We start from the raw sequence: 23,471 nt of genomic DNA, 5'->3' as shown, positions 1-23,471 counted from the left end.
ATCATAAATTTCTTTTTGCAATATCTTTCAGAAAAAAATTAATTTTGAAAAAATGTAAAATATATTTAGGACAATAAAATATTGCGTTTTGAAATTGCATAAGAAGATTTGCAAAAAAATATTTTACAGTGGTGTAATTTGACGTCAAATGTACCCAAAAAAACGCGTTTTTGACCTGTTTATATTCAAGTATTTCAAAAACTTGACGTGCCAGTGAAATTTTGACTTCGGATTCAGCATAAAAAAGTCCGTTAGAAAAGTATGGTTTGGTTTTAGCTCTATTTTCGTTGCCGACCAGTGTTATTTGATTTTCTTAAAAACAGAAGAAGGCATTGATTGTAAAAATGCTTCTTAAATTTTATTAAAATTTATAAATACATAATTGTATAAGAAAACAGAGTATGCCGTTGTATATCATATACAAAAAAGTTTTATAATTTTTTTTTTAATATTTTAGGATCGTTTTCTAAAAAAATATTTTTTTTTACATACAAATTTAAAATAAAAAATTTAAAACAAATAAATAAATAAAAAGGAAACTTAAAAATACAATTTTGGTTTAAAAAGTAGGAACTTAGTTGCCGAAGAAAAAAAAATGTAATTTTGAGAAAATTAAGCCGAAGTTTTGGCATTTAAAAATACATTTTTACATTCAAAATATCGTTGGAAACCAATGGCATACTATAAGAATTTGACCTGAATTTTTTGGACTCCTTAATTTTGTTACAAATTAAACTTTACCTAATAGCAATTTTTATAATTTATTTCCAGCATAATTGTATCTCCAAAAGATATATTTTTTTCTTTAAAAGCTTTTAAAAAAAAAATGGTATTCGTAAAATGTAGGTACGTGTACCGAATTATTTGATGAAATACAGTTTTGTGCATTTTGAATTCACAATTGTTGATCCAGATATCTCTTGATATCTATAACAACAACATGTACAAAAATTCCAACGATTGAAATTGCAAAGAATAATTTTTTTGACACTGCTTCTTTAATTTTCAGTTTAAAAATAATTTTCTTATTTAATTACATAATTTTGGTATACTTACACCTCGCCAAAACGGATTTATAAACTTCACAAAAACAATTATTGCTCTCCTATGGCTTTGACGAGATAAAAAATAATTTTTATATTTTGTTTTTATTTGAAACCTTGTTCTTTGTATCCTTCCTACATTAGTTTGATAAACAACGATCATTCATTCAAAAATTAAACGAATATTTCAGAATTTTATTAAGTTTCTTAGGGATTTTGCAAAAATCTTTTATTTTTTCGGAATTTAAAGATACACAATTTTGAAATACAGAATTTTCTAATACATTGTTATATTTAATATACCTAGAGTATTTTAATACACATTTTTTTTCAATTAAAGTATTCTGCATTTACAGTATTTTAAAATACAGAATGTTAGTCATGCAGTATTATGTATGGTACAGTCAGTATTATACAGATTTTTGATCATACAGAATTTTTAATTATTTAAGATGATCGAAACGTTCAAATTTTTATTTTATGAGCACAAGCATTTTTGCCAAAAATAAGTCCTTAAGAGGTAAAATTAACAAATACAGAGAAAAATTCGAGTGTTTTTTTTTTTAATGTTTTGTATTTGACATTCTTGCGTACTGTATCTGTATATCTGTCCCGAAAATCAGAAATACCAGAACTGACACACGGCCTTCCTTTGCAAAATTGACAATTTTACTAGGCTGTTAAATACATAAATTTAAAATTTTGTGTTTTTATTTTTCATTTTGAAGTTCAGAATTTTTGAAAATACAAGTATTATTTACCTACATTAAATTTAAAAATTTTGGAACACAGAATTTCAAAGTCCACTTACAAAATTATGACCCCAGTCCATATTTCCCTTATTCATCACTATTAATATCGGGTAGAGGTCATAAGAATTATTTGTCAAAATTCGGGTTCCAAATTCTGTATATACCATTATTTTGTATCTTAAAATTCTGAATTTTCTGTAAATTCAAAATTCTATTTTTCCAAATCATTTTGCATTCTCAATTTTTGAACCAACATTTCAATTACCTAAGTTAAAAATAAACAAAGTATAATATTATATAATGTATATTATACACCCACAAGAATTTAAGAATATTCGTCTAAAAATTAAACTTACGTGATGCTAAAATGCAATTTCCAAACATCAGCACTGTAGCAGCAAAACAGCATACTGCCCATGTATCTTGATTAATTTGTCGTGCCATCTTATTGTTAAAAAAAAATTAAATTTATTTAACACAAATTTTATTCCGAATTTTAAAATATGTACTAATTTTTATTTTTCAATTATTCGATAAACACAATTCTTTCAACGATATTTTTTCTAATATCTAAACCACACGCACAATGTTATCTTAAATTCTCAAAAATAGACTTAAAAAAAAAATATTTCAATAAATCAAAAAAGCGATAAGAATATTATACTTCTTCGCAACACTTCACTTCAGATAGACGCACTTCGAACTTCTGGTCGAAATAATACGACAGTGCGTATCTTTTACTATAACAAATTGATTTTTGTATTATATTTTTTTTTGCAATCACATTCTATTTTTTTTTTTTTTTGCTTTGCAGTGTCAATCTTATCAACACAACTAAATTGGACGCACTTCCACAACCGACGACCGTGATCAAATGATTTTTTTTTTCGTATTAATTTGGTTAATTTAAGTTTTTTTTATTATTGTTCAATAAATTGGCTCTATTAGATACACTTTTTGTTGTTGTTTTGGTTATAAGTTGATCAGAAATGTTGTTTGAGGTGTTCTGGTTACATAATTCACACCCAGTTGAGACACAAACTCTGAAAGAAAAAAAAAAAACAATTTATTTTTTTATTTTAATTTGAAAATCAACAAACTAATTTGATGACAGATTAATTAGTTACGAAAAAAAAATCGTACAAAAAATGTACTCAATTTGGTACAGCTTGGCGAAAAAATTTGGACTTTTGACCACAACTAGATTGACGACGTGGTTGGTTGCACGATCTGATAGAGTGACAAGTTGAGTGCAAAAGCCACAAAAGAGGACTCTTCTCGGGATAGTAAAATAATTTTATTTCTTTCATTCGTCAATCAATTGTTGTCAATTTAAATTTTTGGTGGTATTTTGGGGACGTGTTTGATTTTTTATTGATTGACTGAGGATTTTTTTGCAAAAAAAAAAAAGATCTAAAAACAATAAATGCTAGTTTTCGATTTGAAAGAAAAGGACAAATAATGGTATTAATTTTATGAATTTTTTTGATGCAATTTAGAATGGTTTCAATTCACTGGAATTATTTAGAATTGATTTCTATTTTTGGAATTTTTAATAAAAATTGACAAAAGGAAATTGGACCTTGGATGGCGCCAAGTTTTTTTTTTTTTTTCTTTGACCAAAGCTATTGACGTAGTTATTGCGTTAACAGGCAGGAGCGTGTTCAGAATATGAACTTTCTTAAAGGGGTTAGGATTCAACTGAACCGAAGTGTTTGGAAAAATACCTAAAATTAATCACAATTTTCTAGGGAAATTGTTGCAATTATTGCATAACTCAAAATCGACTTGCTAAAAGCTGATAAACACCTATCAATTAACGCAAACGGTATTCATTGCAAATCAATGCATTTAATTTTATGTTTCATTGGAAAACCTCATTTGAATAATATTCTTTTTCCACAGTTAATGGGATTTATTTTGAAATAATCAGTCACTTAAGGAACTCATTATCACTTAAGATATTTATCAAAGTTTTTGAATAAATTAAAACATCAAACTCAAGGAAAATATTTTAATTAAAAAAAAATAATTTCATTTAAAAACCAATTAACTATGAAGGTGACTTAACAAAACTATATACCTTGATACCTTCATTGTTGAGAAATAGTGATACACAATTATCTAATTAAGAACATTCTTGTCATCTAATTTTGCTTATTTATATGAAAGTAATGTATTTCAATCATTGAACTGACAGGTGGTTAAAAAATTCTAAAAACAAATATACACCCTTGTGCATAAATGTTTGTAAAATTAATTTATAAATAGATAAAGTTTTGCGGTTTTTATAAATTGAATATTTTAAAATGACAATTTTTTTCAAAACGTGCTACTGAATTTTAAATTTTTCTGAAGATTGGTGTTTTTTTGTTTTTTTTTCTTTCCATGTCATAAATATTTATTCACACTTAAGAGGTATTAAACAATAGTTGCAACATCTAATCAACCGAGTAATCGATGTAAAATGTCAAATTGTTTAGTAGTTTTAAGTTGCACCGCGAGACCTGACTTAAGATGATGTGTTCATTTTTTTCCTTGAAGAAAATTGTTTTAATAAATATTCATTATGCATTGTTTTATGAGCACTATATTTTTAAGTATTTTTACTTGATAAATTTTATACCTTTTGAATTAATTTAAAGGAAGTAGTTAATGTCAGCTAATTTATGTTTCCTGTCGCAACAAACAGTAATGGGAAGTCTTTATGAAAACATGAAATTTGTTACTAACAAACATGGATTTTAAAAAATATTTGCTGCTATTATTTACATTTTTCATGCACAATTTTTTTGTTTTTTAAATCAAAATTCTATGTAATCACTTACGTTTTTTTTTTAAATTGCTACCGTTAAACTAAAAGGGTTAAAATAAAAGAAAGCAATTCATGCTATATTGTTCATTTCAACAACTGTCAAGTTGTAAAAATGGTGGCTGCAGAATGGCCAACAGAATAGTGTTAAAATAAAATTTTCTTTTTTAAAACAGTGTGTAAGCTAGAGATTTACCTAAATTGATGTATAAAAGCTAATCATATTCAATGAAAAAACAAAATTCAAAAACTTTTAAAACCAAGTCCAAAAAGCTCCAAATTAGTTAAACAATTTTTTAGACCTTTTATTATCCTATTTCTTGTTTTTTTTTTTTTTGTTAAAATTAGTACACTTCAAAAATTACTTCATTAAATTAAATGCAACTTGAATACTTTTTCTGCCACGGATTCTTAATTCAAAATCAAAAAAGCTTAAAATTGTATTTTATTAATGAAAATTTAAATTTTTTTTGTTCCGAAATTTTCTATAAATGTTGCCCCTAAAATAAGTCCGTCACTTAGATAAGACGAAGTTAATTTTCGGTGTGAGTCCATTACTTAGTAAAGACCGAAATTATGACAAATGCTAACGATTTTGATTAACAAAAACTTGGTTCGACAAAATGAAGCTGTATATTTATTTATATTTCATAAACGACACGACAGATTTCGATTATTTTTTTTTTTTCATACAAAAATGTTTTAAGAAGAAGAAATTTGTTTGCTTTGTGGCGAACAAAATTTTAGAAAAATCTTTTAGTAATTTTAATGTTAAAATTAAGAAATATTTTTAGGGATCGGGTCAAAATTCTGGCTTCAAAATTCTGCTTTTCAAAATTCTGCCTTTTTAGCGAAAATTCTGTTTTTCAAAATTCTGCTTTTTTTCTACTCTGTTTTTCAAAATTCTGCTTTTTTAAATTCTGCTTTTCAAAATCCTGCCAGCATTATATTTCAACAAAAAAATTCTGCCAATTCTGTTTTTTTTTTTTTAGCATATGCACTGGCTGAAGAAAAATACACCTCATTAATGTAGTTCAACATTGGTACTTTCCTAATTTTTTTTATTTAAGTGTCGCAAATATTTTTTGAATTCCATATACTGACTTTCTTTCAAATAAAATATGTAAACTAATTGGAATCGATGTTGTTTGATACAAAATATCCTTTTCTTATTAAAATTTTTGAACATTCATCTTTATTTGATAAATTAATAAATTTTTAATTATTTTCGGAAATGTTTTATATTAAACCTTTTCTTAAAATTTTCAAATTTAATCATTCATAAAATAAAAATTACCTAATACGCATTTAAAAAATGACAAATTTTTAAAAAGATGATTTTACAGAATTCTGCAATAAATTAAAAAAGGGTTTCGAAAATGTTAAAAAGCGCGCGCTTTTTAACATTTTCCAAACTCTTTTTTAATTTTTTGCAGAATTTTGAAAAGCAGAATTATGAAAAGCAGAATTTTGAAAAACAGAATTTTGAAAAACAGAATTTTGAAAAGCAGAATTTTGAAAGCAGAATTTTGTAAAGCAGAATTTTGAAAGCAGAATTTTGATAAAAGAATTTTGACCCCGGCAGAATTTTGACCCCAACCCATATTTTTAATATCATGGAATTTTATTAAAAGTTCAAAAAGTTTTTTTTTTTGAAAAATAAATTTTTGGAAAATTGTTGAATTTTATTGAAGCTTTGGTAATATTTCTATTTGATGGGATATCAAGATTTATTTTGAAAAAAATTTGAAAGTTTTTAAAAACTAATTTAAAAAAAACACTCTAACGATTTAAATTTTGTTTTCCAAAAACTCTTTGCATACTTTGTTTGGAGGTTATAACCATTTAAAAAGAGTTTATTTTTGTAACTTTAAGCCATTTTTTTGTATTATTTTTATATATTTTTTTTAAAATTTTTATATTGGTTGAAAAAAAATTCTTTATGATTTTTTTAAAATTTTTAATATATCAAACAACTTTGACTATTCGATCCAGTCTTTCGTTTAATTTCCTTTTTTACCTTAAAAATGAGATTTTTTTTAGACATTTTAAGTAATTTATGGAAGGTTTAATGCACTTATTTTGATTTACTTGCTGTACTATATAAGAGCTTTGTTCGTCTTAACACATTTAACATTTTTAAAGTTTTGGATTTTGACCGAGATTTTTGATAATTTTATTTTGATAAAGACTCTCAGTGGTTGTCATTAATTTGTTGTATTTAAAAACAAGTTTTAAATAAAATATTTCTTTACTTCATTATTTGTTTGAATCTTAAAACTTAACGAGGATCATTAAAACAAATTCTTCAGCAACATGTTTTATTTTTAAGTCAATGTTATTGCAAATTAAAGCATTTAAAATTTAAACCATTATTTTCAATTTTAAAATCAATGTTGAAACTATCTTGAACAATCATGTGTATTAGGGTGAAAAGTCATATGCAAATTTATGTAATTTCGAACGCATATATAATTCATCGAAAATATTTCCTATAATTAAAACCATTTTGATAATTTTATTCATAAATATTTTTGTCGTAAATCCACCACTTGTGATGTGTCCCCATCAATGGCGCACTAATAACACACATCACAAACAGAATGAAGTCATGTTTAATATAAATTTTCTTCGTTGTAATAATAAATTCTGCTGTATAGGTAGTTAATGTATGCATTAATTTTTCAACCCCATCTATGCCCATTAAAGCTCGTCTATACATGATTTTTTAATTTAAAAACAAAAATTAAAATTAAAATAGAAAACTATTTGAAATATTTTGTTTTGTTTCCTCATGACTTTTTTCAAGCAATTGAAAAATTTATTTTCTGGGAAATATTTGTGCAAACCAAAAGTTTTATTTCAACCTCGCACGTTATTTCCTTCTTTGCAGTCGAAAGTCTTCTAGCCTATTCTCAAATTCCACATAGTCTCTTCTATATATAAAAAGTTTTTAATAAAATAGAAGCAAAGAAAACATCTTAATTAATATCGCGTAAATTTCAATTATACTCGTAAACGATTTCGTGATTGAGAACAACACGATCGCAATCGATCAGTTCCTCGCTATGAGCTGTACCTCTACGAGCTTCAATATTATTACACCCATCAGCTTGTATATGTGATGGAATGCGTTTGTTTCAGTGTATTGGGAGTGTATATCTATTTGTGACAATCAAATGATCGAGTGATCGACTGACCAAATGAAGCAAACGACAATTAATTAATATGCAGATGCAATAAATCAATCTGAAGCACTTCCAAGAGATAAGACCAAGCAAGTAGAAAAACAACATCACTGATCTCAGAATTCGCACTGTGACACACTAACCATATCGAGCCGTTTCTTCGGAGCCAGAATAAATATTGGTTATCTTTCTTTTGAAATGCTTTAGAGAAGATCGAAGATCGCGTCTTGCTGATGATACTCTTTTACCCAGTAAACTAAATAAATTTCGCGGAAATATAAATAAAATAAATAAATAAAAAAAATTCTACGATTTGTACTCTGAACGAAGGCATCCCGAATTGTTTGTCATTTAGAATGTGCACATTGATACGCGAATAGAATTTCTAATTAGATTGGTTTGTTATTTCTTCTTGGAGTGCCTCAAGAACTAATATAGGATTCTAGCTTTTCGAAATGTTTCCTTTTTTTTTTCTTTAGAAACTATAGGTATTAAGGTGAATTTTACGACTCCTCTTTATAAGAAACTAAAGATGTAAAAATTTAAGTATTTTATCTTCTGTGGGATCGTGAATCTTGAGGAAATTTCCATTTAAAACTGACAAGATATTGTCAGATGATGATTTGACAGCTCTGACATAAGATGAAATAGTTAGATGTTTCAAACACTATTAATTATTCCAAGTGCATTACTAAATGATATTTAACGATTGCACACCAAGGTTGAACGTGGTTAATTGAAAAAAATTTAATACAAGTGATTTATCCACTTACAGATTTAGATAGAACTGGATGTTTTTAGTCTTTGATCTTTTTAGTTCGATGTTAAGAAATGATAAATAGCATGTTGGAAGTTTATTTTTTAACTTCATATATTATTTCGGATTAAATATTACTGTACAAATATAAGCTAAGGCTTGCACAAAAAATCAAATTTTTTTAATAAATACATAATGAATAACACTGGTCAACAAGGTTTTTGTTACAGACATCAAGACATACTTTTCTATAGTTTTTTTGGGTGCTGAGCTCGAATCCGAAGTCAAAAAAATTCTATCACATAACGTTTTTGAGATAATCCCGTTAGAAAATCGAAAATTCCGCTTTTTACCAGTTTTCGAGATTATTTCTTAGCTTTTGGTTATTTGTTTTAAATAAATTTGTAACGGTTTCTAATAGAACTAAATCTTGTCTTTCTAAATCCGTTTAAATCTTTTAAATATCTCTTTTCTTCTTTGAAAAATCTGAAATTGAAATCAACGTGTTTGGTATATCTCATGTTTATTTGCTTTAAATAGCAAATCTCGAAATGTTCTTTGCCAATCGCTTTCAAATTTTGACCCAACGTTCCATTTAGAATCTTGGAAGTTTTTATATTTGCGAAAGTGGTGAATCGCGGTGAGATAGATCAAAGCGTTACTGTGTCAGATAAGTTATACTAAATAATTACTAGTGAGAAAAATATAAATTTTTTCTTGTTAAAAACAAGATAAGAACTTAATGGAATGTAAACGAAACGTTGTGTCAAAATTTGAAAGCGATTGGCAAAGAACATTTCGAGATTTGCTATTTAAAGCAAATAAACATGAGATATACCAAACACGTTGATTTCAATTTCAGATTTTTCAAAGAAGAAAAGAGATATTTAAAAGATTTAAACGGATTTAGAAAGACAAGATTTAGTTCTATTAGAAACCGTTACAAATTTATTTAAAAAAAATAAATAAAAGCTAAGAAATAATCTCGAAAACTGGTAAAAAACGGAATTTTCGATTTTCTAACGGGATTATCTCAAAAACGTGATGTGATAGACTTCGGATTCGAGCTCAGCACACCAAAATCCTATAGAAAAGTATACCTTGGTTTCTGTAACAAAAAAAAAAGTTAATTTTGTTGACCAGTGTAATTATAATAGAATATAGAAAGTAGTATAACATAAGTCAAATTTTACATGCTTTTCAAAAAATGTCAATATTTTTAATCAAACATTATAATTTAACGGATTTTCTTGTAAAAATATTAAGTGGAGTAACTTGCACATCTAAATGGATGCAATATTTTTTTTATAGAATTCAAGTGCGGTTAATTTGAGAGTCAATTTAGTTGATTTTTTTTACATAAATTTATACCACTTTCAAATATAACGACTCAAATAACAAAATTATTTTTTGGGAACGCTAGTGGCTTCTATCTTCTACCGCCTATTGATTGTCAAAAAAATTTTAATTTTTGGTTTTTAATTGATTTTTTTCTTGTCTTTATTTATCAAACTGTATCAATACTATTACATTTCCTATCAATGCTTAAAAAAAAATAAAGTTTTTTACATTTTTAAAAAGTGTCAGTTGTTTTTAATTTAACTTTTCCAAAAGTAGGTATTTAGTAAAGTTTTTTTTTAGAAAATGCATTTTGACTGTTCATAATTCTTGCCTCAAAATTTAGCACGCAATTGTTCGTTCATTGGGCGAAATTAAATATTATATTAAAAAAATATAGTTGTTAGATTCTTGAAAAAAAAAAAACTAATTATTTTTGTTTTGAAAAATCAAATTTTTGAAAACAAGAAATTGAATTTTTTAAATTTGGTTTTTAATCAATATTTACTAGAATATGATATTCATGTTTTTTTTTTTTAATTTAATTAAAAAAAAAAAAAAAATATTTTGTTGTCCTAGAAAAAGTAAGAACTGCGAAAAAAACGAACTTGCTCTAAGAATTCAAGTTGCTAAAAATGTTAAGGCTTTTTATATACAAATTCGGTAAATGTTCATTAGGCTGTCCGTTATTTCCCAAAGTGATGTTTTCGGGGGAGACACCCCCTAGATCGAAAGCTTAGGGCCTAAATAAGGGGAATTTAGCAAAAACAAATTTTTTGGAGGTCATTAACCCGTGCCTCTAGGGTCATACTTTCCCCGTACAAATTTGTATGGGAAATTTTTAACTCATACATAAAAATTTTTTTCTCTCGAGTTAAATCATATTTTTTTTTAATGTTTGATAATTCTGGTTGGAAAACCGTTACTTTAAAAGATCACATTCAAAATTTCCCGTTAAAAATTTTTTTTATATCTTATTTCGGTTTTTGAAATTATTAGCTGTTTTCGTAGTTTTTGCTTTCACCCATCACACAATTTTAAATGCAGTTTTATTGGTTTTTAATTCTTTTCAAATATTGCATTCAAAAATTTGTGAATAAATCAAAAATTTCAATTTTTTGAAATATTTTTTTGAAATTTTTGCCGTTTTTATACGTTTAAATTTATTTTTCTCGAACTACGAAAGATATGTTTACAATATTTTTATTGAATTTTGTTTAAAAATTATTCACCTAAAAAATTACATCAAAAAAGTTGCAAACAAGAAAAAGTAAAGTAAATAATATTTATTTATTATAAAAACGGCAAAAATTTCAAAAAATTGAAATTTTTGATTTATTCACAAATTTTTGAATGCAATATTTGAAAAGAATTAAAAACCAATAAAACTGCATTTAAAATTGTGTGATGGGTGAAAGCAAAAACTACGAAAACAGCTAATAATTTCAAAAACCGAAATAAGATATAAAAAAAAATTTTTAACGGCAAATTTTGAATGTGATCTTTTAAAGTAACTGTTTTCCAACCAGAATTATCAAACATTAAAAAAAAATATGATTTAACTCGAGAGAAAAAAATTTTTATGTATGAGTTAAAAATTTCCCATACAAATTTGTATGGGGAAAGTATGACCCTAGAGGCACGGGTTAATGACCTCCAAAAAATTTGTTTTTGCTAAATTCCCCTTATTTAGGCCCTAAGCTTTCGATCTAGGGGGTGTCTCCCCCGAAAACATCACTTTGGGAAATAACGGACACCCTAATGTTCATATACCTATGCGCATGATAAAAAAACTGTTTTTCAAATTAAAACAAAATTAAATGAAATTGAGGTTCATAAAAAGTAAGCACTTTAATTGTATATGTATTTATAAAGATGCAATTTTGGAAAAATCGTTTTCTTTTAAATAAATTTTTATAATAAATTTTTTGATAAAAATGTTAATAAAGTTGGTATGAAATTTTGTAAAAAATTATTAATCACTACCTTAAACCGAAATTTCATAAGAAAACCGCTATAGGTATTTTGTTTTTGAAAATTGGATTTTTCAAAATGATCTTTTTAAAATTTTGTATTTACCTATATTTGGGCATGACAAATTTAAAATTCTTTAAATCTGGGAGATAGTTAGAAATTTAAAACAACGGTTGTATGGAAGTTACCTACCGTTAATAACGATTTTTGAAAAATCTCTAAACAAAAAATCACATGAATTTTTTTTAGAAAGGTGTTAAAATAAAGTTTAATTAAGAAGAAGCGTAATTTTTAATTAAAATATTTTGAGTAATTATAAGGTAGGTACGAAATAAAAAAAAAGGTAGGCCTAAAAACTCCTGGTACAAGCAAATGCAAAAACACCAGCATTCAGTTGGCCTCAGAAACGGAACAATACAAAACCGGGAGGCTTGCCGCCGATTTCTGAGGTCAACCCGGCGAACCCCACAGGCGGATCACTAGTGTGAAGCAGTAACGTGGGAAGGTTATGATCCCCTCGACATCGAGATCATAACAGCGCCGAGAAAAAGGAAGAAGAAGATTTTGAGTAATTATATTATTTATTTGCATAACGAGAAAATTTTTTTTAATTAGACACAATATTTGTTACACATGTCAAAGAATTTTGCAATTTCTGCCTTTATTTTGCTTTTACACATTTAACTGTTTTATTTTTTAAGTCAAATACATTTTCATTTAATTTTTAGTTTAGCTTTGGCATACAAAATTGCAGATTAACGATTTACCTTATTACCAAACTACTTTTCCAACACAAAAATTGGGTATGGATATTGCTATATCGTATCGATATTGGTCACTATAGGTTGTACAACATTATGAAAAAGTGCCTATTTTCAATTGATGGAACAAATTTTCTTTTTAAAAAACAAAAAATATTTGCGAAATCCACCTGAAATGATCAAGATGCCTTCAGAACCTTGTTATTCAAAGACTCCAATCAAGCAAAAGAAAGAAATAAGAACATTATTTGAAGTTTTTTTATTTTTGGTGTCCACTTTGTCCAGACTGCAACTATACTAACCGAAGAGAAGAAGGTGGCGGAAAGATGGACAGAAAGACCGATTATACACACGAAGAACACATTTTGAGCACACATATGGGGGCTGTATAAAAAGTCATCATGGTTTTATTCTATAGCCAAATCGTCTGCAGTTAATAGTTCAGGTAGCTAGAGTTGAAATATTTGCTATTTGAAGGTAAATTTTTAAATATACACATTTTAACTTCGAAGAGCTATAAATTAAAATTAAGATCAACTGGAACACAACCAGTTTTTCATATGCGGATAAATTTTATTTATAAAAAATGCAAATGGTTTTTTTGCAATGCTTTATGTTAGTAACCATGAAATAAATTTACAATTTGCAGCACTACCTCCCAGACTATAAAACTATAATCTTTTATTTTTCATCAAAGTTCTGCATTTTTATGCAGGTTGTTTTGAAAAAAATGCAAAAAAAAAAAATTAAAAAAAAAAGATAAAGTATCTTCTTCTTCAGTCGAAGGTAATCAAATGCACTTTTGTGTGGTTTTTTTGTTTGTGTATATTCTTATAGTTCTCTGATGATGGTCTGTCTGTGGTGTGTTGTGTTATGGTGTTGCGTTTTTCTTTTTGCGTGTTCTTCACATGCCAAATGTGTTCTTGGCTTATAACCTTATACAAAACAAGAAATGAAAACGAAAGGATATTCAACAAAAGAAAATAAAAAAAAAAATATGGTATTGGATCATCGATTGATGATGGAGAGAGGGCCAACAACTTGGTACTTAAATAAAAAACAAAAAAACAAAAAACTTGAAAAAAGGGTTTTTATTTTTTGGTTTCACTTTTGTTTTTTTTTTTTTTTTTTCTTCATTTTTTTTTGTTAAAGTTGATACAAATTTTTACGGAACTGATTATAATAGAGATTATCAAAAAAAAAAGGAGTTTTGTACAGAAAATGCCCCTGGGGAAAGAAACCCCCAGGGACAGGATGTTCAGTAAAAAAAAATTGTAAGTTAAAAACGATTGATGTAGACCGATTTATTGTGTAGCAGAAAAGTGCGTGATTGTTCTTATCAGATGCATTTTTTATGAAGTAGTTGTGTTCTTTTTTTTTTATGAAATTTTAACCAAGGTTTTGTGTTTTTTTTAAGGTTTGTGGCCACGAAAGGTAAAATGTTCCAAAAGAATTGAGCAATTTTGGAAAGATGAAATTTGATTTACGGATGATTAAAAAAAATTGATAATGCATTTTGTTCAGATTAAAGATAAGACAAACTTCAAAGAGTTATGACGTAATTGATCCATTGGTGTTTCAAAAGATTAAAAAAAAAAATGAAAATTGGAAGAACAACAGGAAAAGGAAAAAAAAAATACAGTGATTGTAAAATCTCGATTAAATATTAGTTCCCTCATTTGCAAAAATCGATTAAAATCTCTAATTTTTAAATGAAAAACAAACAAATAAATTCTTCAAACTTCATTGACAATAAAAATATTATGATATCAGCAAAATAAATAAAACACTCATTCACAATGAACTCTTCCAATACAATCTCAAAAAAAAAAAGCAAAAAAAAAAAATTATTGTTATCTCCAAATGAGGTGTCAAAAGCATTTAATTTGACGAATTTAATTACTATTTTACGGTCTATTTAATTTTTTTCATACTCTGTACTTCCACTATGATAATGACTTATCAAATTTTCTGTCCTAGGAAACGCAATTATTATATACGAATGAGGAAAAAAAAAAAACATCAACAATAACCTAAATAAATAAATAAATCTATAAACGTACACATATAATTTTTTTTTTAAATAAATTAATCTGGATTTGTGAATGGCACACATTTTTTTTTTTTTTTTAAGAAGCCTGTCATTTTAATCCAACGAGATAAAAATTAATCTGACAAATAATTTCTGAATTTTTTCCATCATCATTTTATTTTATTCTTTCATTTGTTTTGTTTTTTATTTAAATTTTTTATAAAAATGACAACAAATTTTATAAAAATAAAAGCTAAACAAAAAAAAAAATTAAAATAAATTCAGAATTCCGTTCCGCCTTCCTTATTTAATCGTTTCTATTAGTAATCATTTAAAATACACAAAAAACAAAAAAACAAAAGCAACGAAACAAAAAAAAAAAAAACAAAAATTGTTGATTGGGTATAAATATTTTGTCCCTGTCGTAAAATTTTATTTTATTATAAAAAAAAAAACTACTAGCGTGGGTGTTTTTAAAAACATTTTTTTATAACAGTATATTGCCACTATTGTGCTGCTGCTGCTGGGTGATATAATGTGTAACCATTCACAGTGACTGTATCTTAAAGTATAGTGTCTCTGCAAAATTTATCTATCACCACAACATTGTCTGTACAAGAGTGCGGTGGTGGTACCGAGCTCATAGAGCTGCTATATAAAACAAGTTAATTAATTGCATTAATTCTATGTGTTATTTATGCAAATCACAGGTGATAGAAAATTATGCCACTTAGATTAATTTTGACAGGTTCTCTACTCCAAAATGACTGTTAAATAAAAATAAATGTGCTGAACTTATACAAAGTGTATCTCACTCTGTAGCTTAGTTTTTCTCCCCAAGGACAGTTAGGTTTGGTTAAATGAGGGTGAATTGAATGGAAACATGCTTTTGACTAGGTATTTTAGATTTTCTGTAAAGTTTAAGGTTGGGCATAAAATGAAATTACTGTGATTTAGTCATAAAGTAACATAACAATGACATAAACCATCATACAATAGATAATCTCATGGACTTGTGCGGTTTGGAATTTGTATCTGTCTGCAACATATTTTTCGTATCAGTCATTGAGTCATTGGGATGATTTTTTTTTTCTGCCAAAAGTATCTAGATTTTGTCGTCACTTTTTTTATGATCTTTAAAATTAAAAAAAAAAAAATATAGAAATAATATTCAGATACTTTAGAGATGAGTGTTTAATTTAAATCAAACAAATTAAATTGTCTCGATTTGGTTGAGTTAATGTGTATTACTCATTTAATTTGCAATACACGATACACTATACCATGAATAGATTTTATGACATTTTAAAGCAATAAATGAGTGAAGACCGTTAGAATTGAAATATCATGGGTAATGATATAGGAATTTTGATTTTTTTTAAAAAGTTTTTTGGTGCAATGACGGAATGATTTAAAAAAAAAAAACCGGAACTAAGGAGTACTTTTATGGGGTTAAATCATATCGTAAATAAAACAGAAAGTGATATTAATTAAAAAAAAAAAAATAGTTGTGTTAGAAATGACGCCAGCCAAGTCATTTTTCTATTTTATTTATTATTATTATTTCTATTCAAATACCTATTTGCAACGAAGGTAGCTTTAAACTGGATACATATTTACTTTATTTTGCACTGGTTAACAAAAAAAATAAAATGCACGGCTGGATAGCACGAACTTGCTCTTAGAGTAGTTGCTTAAATTTTTAAGACTTTTTATATACAAATTTGAAAAAAAAAAAAATAAAATTCGTTAAAAAAAAAAATAAAATAAAATCTAAAATTAAATTGCCCTCCAGAACAAGCATGCAGTTTTGATTGATATATGTATTAACTTGCATTTTTAGAAAAAAAAAATGTTCAAAATCGTTTTTTTAAAAACTAATTTTTTATAAATAATTTTTTGGAAAAAAAGTTTCAAAATAAAATTAATTTGCTATTTTGTAGAAATCACTAATCAACATCTAAAAACAAAAAAATTTCAAAAAAATTCAATGTCCCGTTTTCGAAAATTTGATTTTTCAAAAAAAAATTTTCAAAGTGAAAAGTTATTGAAAGAAGTCAAATAAAATGTTATTTAATTATTGACATAAGTAGTTTTATGATTTTGTTTTAATTTCATTAAAAAAATTCTTCCTTCGGAGCAATTCGAAAGTGTCCCACCCGTGATATAGTAAGTTATACCCAACCGTGACATTGAAAAATCTTTTTGTTCTTAATTTTTAAAAATTTTAAATAGATTTGCAGAGATTATGTTAGCAAGAACTGAAAATTGCCTCTTTTTTGTCACACCCGTGACAGTAAAAACTTAAGCAGATATGTTTTTTTTTTTTTTTTTTAAATAATTAAATTACCACATTTTTCTTCGCCCAGTTTAATTAATTTTCAATTTTTACTGTTGGTTATGAACTATGAAAACATAAGAATCGGAATTCTGTCTTCCTTCCAAAAGACTGTATGTTTGCAAGTTAAAAAAAAAATTATTTTTGATGTTCTTTTTTCGAAACAGATTAATGTTATATTTTTGTATTTACATATGTTTTAAGATATTGATTTAAAATTGCTTTTTTAGTCTCATTAATTCCCCATTTATTCACCCGCCATTATACCTATTTAAAATCGCCATTAAAAATGAGAAATCTATAAAATCCCATACAAATTTCAAAGTTTACAGTTTTAAATGGCAACTTTACCTAAAGTTAATGGAGTGTGAATAAATTGTTTTTTTAATTAAAATTTTTTTTCAGAGCTTAAAATAACGTTCAAGCTATGACAATTTTTCAAAGTTATCACAACTTAATGTTACCGTTCTCTTTCACTAAAAAATCTGCAATCCATTTGATTAACTTTTATAGTAATTTTTCAACAACTCCAATTCACTTTTATCAGTTTGCATAATCTTTTGAATAATATATTGTATGCCTTGAATTTAACCAATTTTGTTTTTTTGCTATCGAATCGCGTGTTTGGTTAAAATTCAAACTAAGAGCAAAAAGAAAAAAATTAATTATTTTAGTTTGGCATTATTTATAAGATAATATCTTTGTTTTTGGAGTCAACATCATTGACCTTGAAGTTTGTTGTGAATAATTGACTCATTTTTTTGTGGTAATTTGTATAAGAAAAATAAAAAAAAAACTGCCAATGGTCTTGTATTTTCTGCGAATCGATAGTAAATATTATTGTATGCAGACTTGAAAATAAAAGCGAGCCATTAATATATTTCACCCTTTTTAGGTCAATGTTGTGCTAAAAATGTAATTCAAAAGAATTTTGATAATTATGTTTATTTTTTGTTATTATTTTTTTAACAAAAGATGTGCGGTTTTTAAAGTGAATATAACTTTTTTTGTTTATTTTTTTGAATCACTAGCTAAGGTTATCTTAAGATTTAACTTCCTTGTAATAATTTCTAGAGCTGCTTGAATAACACTGAAAAATAGTAATAAATAAAAAAAAAAAAAATAAAAACCCATTTTTTTAAATACATTTTTGCAGAACATAGCAAAAATTTTCTCTTCTCCCTCATCATTTAAAATTTAATTTAAATTTCCTTAAATATTACTGATCATTAAAAACCAATAAATTGATTAATAACCATCCATTATCAAAAAAGAATTAATCAATGCTTAGTTGATTTTGTTTATGAAATCGATACCAACTTATTAATAATAATCAAGTTGCTTATTAGCATTATTTTTTTTTATTACTATATAGAAAAATAAATGTTCACCATTTATTTTTATTTGTTTATTCTCTTATTTCATGCTTATACATTAAAAATGTATCTAATTTTGTAAAGATACATTAAGAAAACAATACAGAAAAAAAAGTATATATATATTAACACTTTAGTCAGAATAAAGAGAATAAATAAACAAAATTTTTATTATTGTTTTTAGTTTATTACTTTTCGAAAGAAGAATGAAAAATTTTAAAAGTTCTTCTTTGTTATGTTGTTCTTTTTTTGCTCTTTGCTGTGTGGTTTTTCATTTTTTTTTTTTTTTTGTGTAGATACTTTGTAATATTTTTTATTTATTTTGTTATTTAGCAGGAAATGAATGGAACAAATATGTTTATTTCACATTTGTATTGGTACCTATTAGATACACTGAACAAAATTTAAGTCGTATTTGTGAAATAAATATGATCTCGTTAAAATCGTCATTAATAGACCAGTCTTTTAAAATATCATATAGGTGAGTTTTTGGGGGTGATATCGAGGTTGATGAAAATAAAAAAAGCTGGAAACTTCTATATACCTGATGTGCTTACTGCGAGATATGCGAAAAAGCGGCAATTTTTTTTTTTTTGTTGATTTCGAAAATCATCATATGTTTTTTTTTTGAAAAATACTAAAAAATTATTTGAAAAAATGCTCTAGCGATTTTAATTTTTTTCCTTTTTTTGAAATGAAATTTCAAAAAAAAATCTAATTTTAATACATAATTCCTTTTTTTTCATTAAAAGCTTTAATACTAAAGCAATTAATAGCTAGTATTTTCGACCCAGATGTGTATTTTATTTTTTCTTATTTATTAAAAACAAGATAACTTTTGTTAAAATATTTGATTTTGTAAACACCAAAAGTTAAATATTGGTAAAATTACAATAAAAGTTGAGTGGAGTTAAAATTTGATCCATTTTGGATGATGCATTTATTATATGTAAATACGTCAAAATTACATCTAGAAGAGATAATTTTTTTTTTTTAAATACGTAAATGTTTTTAAAAATGTTTGGAATTATTGTTATAAGAGGCGTGTTTTTTCTACAACTCAGTAGCTACTCATTTTTCATTTTATCCGAAAAATAATAATAAAAATTACAGAAGTACATAAGTATTTGTTTTTATTGTTTTTCGAATAAAATAAAAAAATGAGTACCTACTGAGTTGTAGAAAAAACACGTTTAAGGTTGTTTTAGGTTTTTTTTGTTAGGTATTTTTATTATTTAAGCCAAGTATTTGAATGAGCCATTTATAAAAAAAAATCAAATAAAAATAAAATATGCAGTTTATAAAAAAATAATATATTCTTAAAATAAAAGCAATTTTTACCGAAGACTCTGGTATCTAGAAAATTTTAATTTGAATTAAAAACTAAAAAAAAAACAATATAAAGTTTAAAATTTAAAAAAAAAACGATATTGTTAACATTGATGTACTTCCTTTTAATATTAATAAAAAAAAACTATATATTCAAAAATAGATTTGATTTTATTTAATATATAAAAGTAAAAAAAAATATAAAATTTGTTTTTAAAATTACAAAAACATCTATTTAAATGGTTTCAACAAAGTTTGCTATTTGATTTTTTGTATTACAGATTTTTAGAAAAATAGGTAATAAAATTTTTTTAAATGTTCGAAAAAACGTAAATTAAAAAAATTAAAAATAAAAACTGAAATTCGTTTTTTTGATGAGATTTTATGGATTAAATTTTTTTTTTCTAAATTTTTAGAAAGATTTTTAAAAGCATTGGTTTGTATCTATGCCATTTTAATTTAAAAGTAATTAAAACTAAATGTCAAAAAAAATCACAAAGTTTATTTCTTAAACAACATTTAATAACATTATTAAATTTTAAATTGTCTTTAAAAAAATTTCATTAAAATTTATTCAGTTGCTTATATGGAGGTCCCGATAAGAGGGATTTTTGAAATAAAAAAAAGATCTTGTCTATTTCTACGATATATCAAAATTTGTAGAATACTTTTTGGAAAAAAAACTGTACCAGAATTGGTTAATGGAAAGTACCGTTATTTTTGGTCTTTATATAAAAATTGCAAGGACTCCTCTAGAGAGTATTTAAAAACGTTTTATATCAAATTTAGAGTAAAGAACTTTGGGACATTTTTTTTTGCATTTTCTATTGTCGTATAGTGAAAGGTTTCATTGCTATTTTGAGTTCGATTTTTTTAGGGAATGCACAATTCGATGTTATAATATCTAATAGCTTTAAACAGCAGATGGACTAAATTATCTGACCGGTTAAAAAATAGTTTAAAATAATAAATGTCAATAAATACGAGTAAATTAAAAAAGAACGAAACTGAATGAAACTACTAAGTTCAAAAGTCAAATAATCTCACTTATCTCCACAATTCAAATTTGACACACAAATTTGTCTCTGTGTAATGATAAAAGGGTTTTTTTTTTAGTTTCTATCCCACTGCCCCGAGAGGTAAAGTATATTTTCTTGTTTGTTTTTGTAGTTTATGACTTATGAGTGTAAAATTTTATCTCTAAACATTATACAAAGCTATACCTACTTCTATAACAAAGGTAAAATGTTCAATGTGCGAACAAACATTTAAAGTTAGATAGGCAATTTTATGAAGAAAAAAAAACACAGAAAAAAAATATAAACATTATCTTATCTGATGAAAAAAAGTATATTATGCCTACATCAACCCAAGATAATAATTATCTATCTATTATTGTTAATGTCTGGATGACTGAGTAGGTACTGTATGACGATGAAAGCAAAAACAATATGAGAGAAAAATATCTACACGACAAAATTTGTTGTGAGTTATGTTTAGAATAGAATTTAAAACTTTTGAGATACTTTTAAGAACTTTTAGAACTTTGAAAAAGAAAAAACAAACGATAGTTAGAATTTGTTCCTTAAGGAAAAAGAAATAAGAAAATTAGAGTTTTGGGTCACTAAAATGATGACTCAATATTTTTTAAAGACAAAAATTATAAATCCAAAAATAAAAAAGGTATATTTAAATAGTATAGCACCTTATTACTACATTCCATAAAAACTAACAATCTCCTTGTCGTTAAAAAAACATCGTTAAAAACCGTAAAAATGTAAAAGCTTATTTTTTTATTATTAACAAATTCCACTGCCAAAGCACGTCAAAAAGAAATTAAGTTGTTTTCGATTTTGTTAAAAATTTTTATTACCAATGACATTGACCAAAGTTGTTAATCATTATCATTTCTTTTTTTTTTTATAATCTTAAATTTATTACCAATTAAATCAAAATAAAAGTTTAAGTATTTTTTTTTTAAATCGTCATTAAAACAAAATTCTTTTCAAAGTAGGCAAATTTATATTTTAATTTAATTTTTTGTCCATATTCACAAAACCACATTAAAAAATATAATTCACAGATTAATCGTCATTAATAAACTTAAAAATAATAAAATATATACATATATATAAAAACCACAAGAAAACAAAACTTCAGTTTAAAAGAAGCAAAAAAAAAAAAAAAATAACTAAAATAATATCTCGATTGTATGCAAATAAGAAAGCCAATATACTCGCTTTTGTAGTCAGGTGTGAATTTATTCACATTTTTTTTTTTCTTTTGTATGTCATTTCTTTCTTACTTTCCATAATTTACAAATTAAGTTAACTACATTTTTATTCAACTTCGGGAAAGGAAGGGGAGCCTCATCGTGTCTCACGAATTGGCATAACAAGTATCTTATTAACAATTTTTAGTTTTTGTTTATTTTTGTTTAAGACAGGTTTTGAAAAAGTTATGACGAAAAAATGGTTAAATATTTCAAATTCACTCACCAAAAATGTATCTTTAATACTTGAGTTATCTCATTAAAATACAATAATTCCAAATTTATCAAAAAATCTTCTACAATTAACCCCTTTCATCTAAAAGATACACCTCAAACTGAAAGCTCATTTCCAAAATTCACTCATTTTTACCCCCATCATTTTTACAATTCCCACATCCATGAGAAAATTATAATTTGCATTTAAAATGCAAAATAAACAAATTTTTTTCCCATCGCGCAAAAAAAAGGCTTCTGTGAATTTTAAATTTTTAGCAGAAATTTTTTCATATCTTTTTCCTCAAGAAGAAGTATCTACAAATACAAAGAGTATCTTTTTATATATTTTTCGCTACTACTCGTAAAGGTATTGCAATAAAAAAAAAAAAAACAATCTAGGGTATCACAGTAACTACATTTCACAATTATTATTATTGTAATATTGAATTACACTTACGTTAGCGGGGTTCGTTTTAAAAAGCCAATGGCCCCACTCTAAACCTCCAACTCTCTACTCTACTTGTTGTCAAAGGTTTAGTATTTTTTTCCTTTACGTTAAGAGTAGAGGTATTGCTTGCAGCCGGATAGGGTTGTAAAGTGACACTTTTATACTTGATACAGATACTTTATTCGAAAAAAAGTAGCAAAAAAACAGAACGACACGACCACGGCGACAGCAATTTTTTAATACGAGAATACGAGTAACCGGCAAATAAATAAAAAAAAAAAGGTTGCAAAAGTGCAACGTTTGGAATAATAAATTGCGTTTTTAATTTTTTTCTTGCAAAACAGAAAAATTTTTATTTTTTTTTGCCAAAACAACAAAAACTAACTCAAGCAAAAAAAAAATGTATCTCAAAGATTTAAATTATACATATTCGCAAAACACTGTGGGAAAATTATTTCTCATTTCTATTTTTAAAATTTTTTTGATTTGTTATTAATTTTATTCAAAAAATATAACAAAAAAAAATCTAAAATATTGTTGATGGTTTATTTATAGTAAAAAAAAATTATAATTATGTAAATTTGTATCTTTTTAAAAATTATATACGACACAAGCCGATTAAGATACAAAAATTATTAAAACAGTAAAAAAACGAATAAATTTACTGTATTTATAGGTAGTTTTTTTTTTGTTTTTTAACTTTTTTTTATTTATTAATTTTTTTGTCAAAAAATTCACGTTGAAAATCAGCTGACCAAAAGACCGGCGAAAGGATTGTGTTCAGCACACGATGAAAGCACTCAATGAACTGAACGTGGAATCGGTGAAATGGCTC

General features: G+C 25.5%; 1 protein-coding gene across 2 annotated transcripts in view; it reads right to left on the bottom strand.

Annotated features, from left to right (window-relative positions):
• The window catches only part of LOC129917683 (cysteine-rich motor neuron 1 protein), a 108,705-nt gene extending 85,676 nt beyond the window's left edge, over nucleotides 1-23,029 (bottom strand). The window contains exons 1-2 of one of the 2 annotated variants that reach the window (XM_055997728.1): nucleotides 22,646-23,029; nucleotides 2,152-2,838 (exon numbers count right to left, since the gene is read on the bottom strand). In XM_055997728.1, the coding sequence (XP_055853703.1) occupies nucleotides 2,152-2,239 (88 nt within the window). In that variant the 5' untranslated portion in view covers nucleotides 2,240-2,838; nucleotides 22,646-23,029. Of the gene's footprint in view, nucleotides 1-2,151; nucleotides 2,839-22,198; nucleotides 22,218-22,645 lie in introns of those variants that run through there. The other variant, XM_055997729.1, reaches the window with a different exon arrangement.
• Between the last annotated feature and the right edge of the window lie 442 nt (nucleotides 23,030-23,471).

The sequence above is a fragment of the Episyrphus balteatus genome, chromosome 4 (assembly GCF_945859705.1).
Source record: "Episyrphus balteatus chromosome 4, idEpiBalt1.1, whole genome shotgun sequence".
NCBI classification, from domain to species: Eukaryota; Metazoa; Arthropoda; class Insecta; order Diptera; family Syrphidae; genus Episyrphus; species Episyrphus balteatus.
Note: the sequence above shows the minus strand (reverse complement) of the source record. Positions and strands in the feature narration are given on the sequence as shown.